The following is an 875-nucleotide window of genomic DNA, read 5'->3' on the forward strand; positions in this document are numbered from 1 at the left end:
CGAGACGTCAGTGTATCTCTCGCTCAACAAGCACCGGTACGCACGCACACGATCTTCGAGAAGAAAGAGCGCGCGAAGACTGACCCTCAGGTGCACTTCATTTTTTTTCCAGATACTCGATGGCATCGTTCAACTCGGATCTGCCGGCGATGTTGGTGGAGGAAGAGCGCGCGGACACCAACATGTGGGACGACCCGCCAGAGAGCCAAACGACTGACATCAGATTCGATGAGAGGAAGGTGATCGTGGCCGGCTCTCTCAATCGACTGATCGAGTCTCTGACATCTGTGGAAAACTACGGTACGTGGCTCAATCCAGTCCACTGGTGTCGTCGATTTGTGCGCACACTCACTCTCCTTTTCATCACGCATTGCAGACAGCAATTTTTTGCACACGTTCATTACGACGTATCAGTCGTTCACAACGCCGCACAAGCTGTTCGAAAAGCTGCTGCAGAGGTACCACGTGCCGGAGGGACGGGTGGAGGAGAAGATGAAGGAAGCGATCCGGCTTCGGTACCACTCCCACCCCCCAATGCCCCCAAGCACTCCCTGGGCGGGCTGAGGGTTGCTCGCTGACCGTGCGCGCGTCACGCTCATCAGGGTGTCGGTGGTGCTCAAGTACTGGGTGGCTACCCAATTTTCCGACTTGGACGAGGACATGATTGCGAAGGTGTACAATTTTGTGGATAATACGCTCAAGAACGACGGCTACGAGGAGCTGGCCGCCATGCTAAAGAAGGAGATCACCACAAAGGTACGCACCGCGCCCCTCCGTCGCTGCTGGTCGTACACTGGCGCTGACAAAACCCTCAACAGATTGAGACTCGACGAAACGAGAGAAGCAGCATGTTTGCTCCCCTAGCGAGCTCACCG

The 875-nt window shown here is 55.8% G+C and overlaps 1 protein-coding gene across 1 annotated transcript in view; it reads left to right on the top strand.

Annotated features, from left to right (window-relative positions):
- The window catches only part of ACA1_028960 (nucleotide exchange factor RasGEF, putative), a gene marked incomplete at both ends in the record, with an annotated part of 4,287 nt that overhangs the window by 2,415 nt on the left and 997 nt on the right, over positions 1 to 875 (top strand). Inside the window, 4 exons of the mRNA XM_004338400.1 lie at positions 68 to 90; positions 113 to 300; positions 377 to 515; positions 603 to 756. Coding sequence (XP_004338448.1) covers positions 68 to 90; positions 113 to 300; positions 377 to 515; positions 603 to 756 — 504 coding nt within the window. The remainder of the gene's footprint in view (positions 1 to 67; positions 91 to 112; positions 301 to 376; positions 516 to 602; positions 757 to 875) is intronic.

This window comes from Acanthamoeba castellanii (assembly GCF_000313135.1).
Source record: "Acanthamoeba castellanii str. Neff unplaced genomic scaffold scf7180000084473, whole genome shotgun sequence".
Lineage (NCBI taxonomy): Eukaryota > Discosea > Longamoebia > Acanthamoebidae > Acanthamoeba > Acanthamoeba castellanii.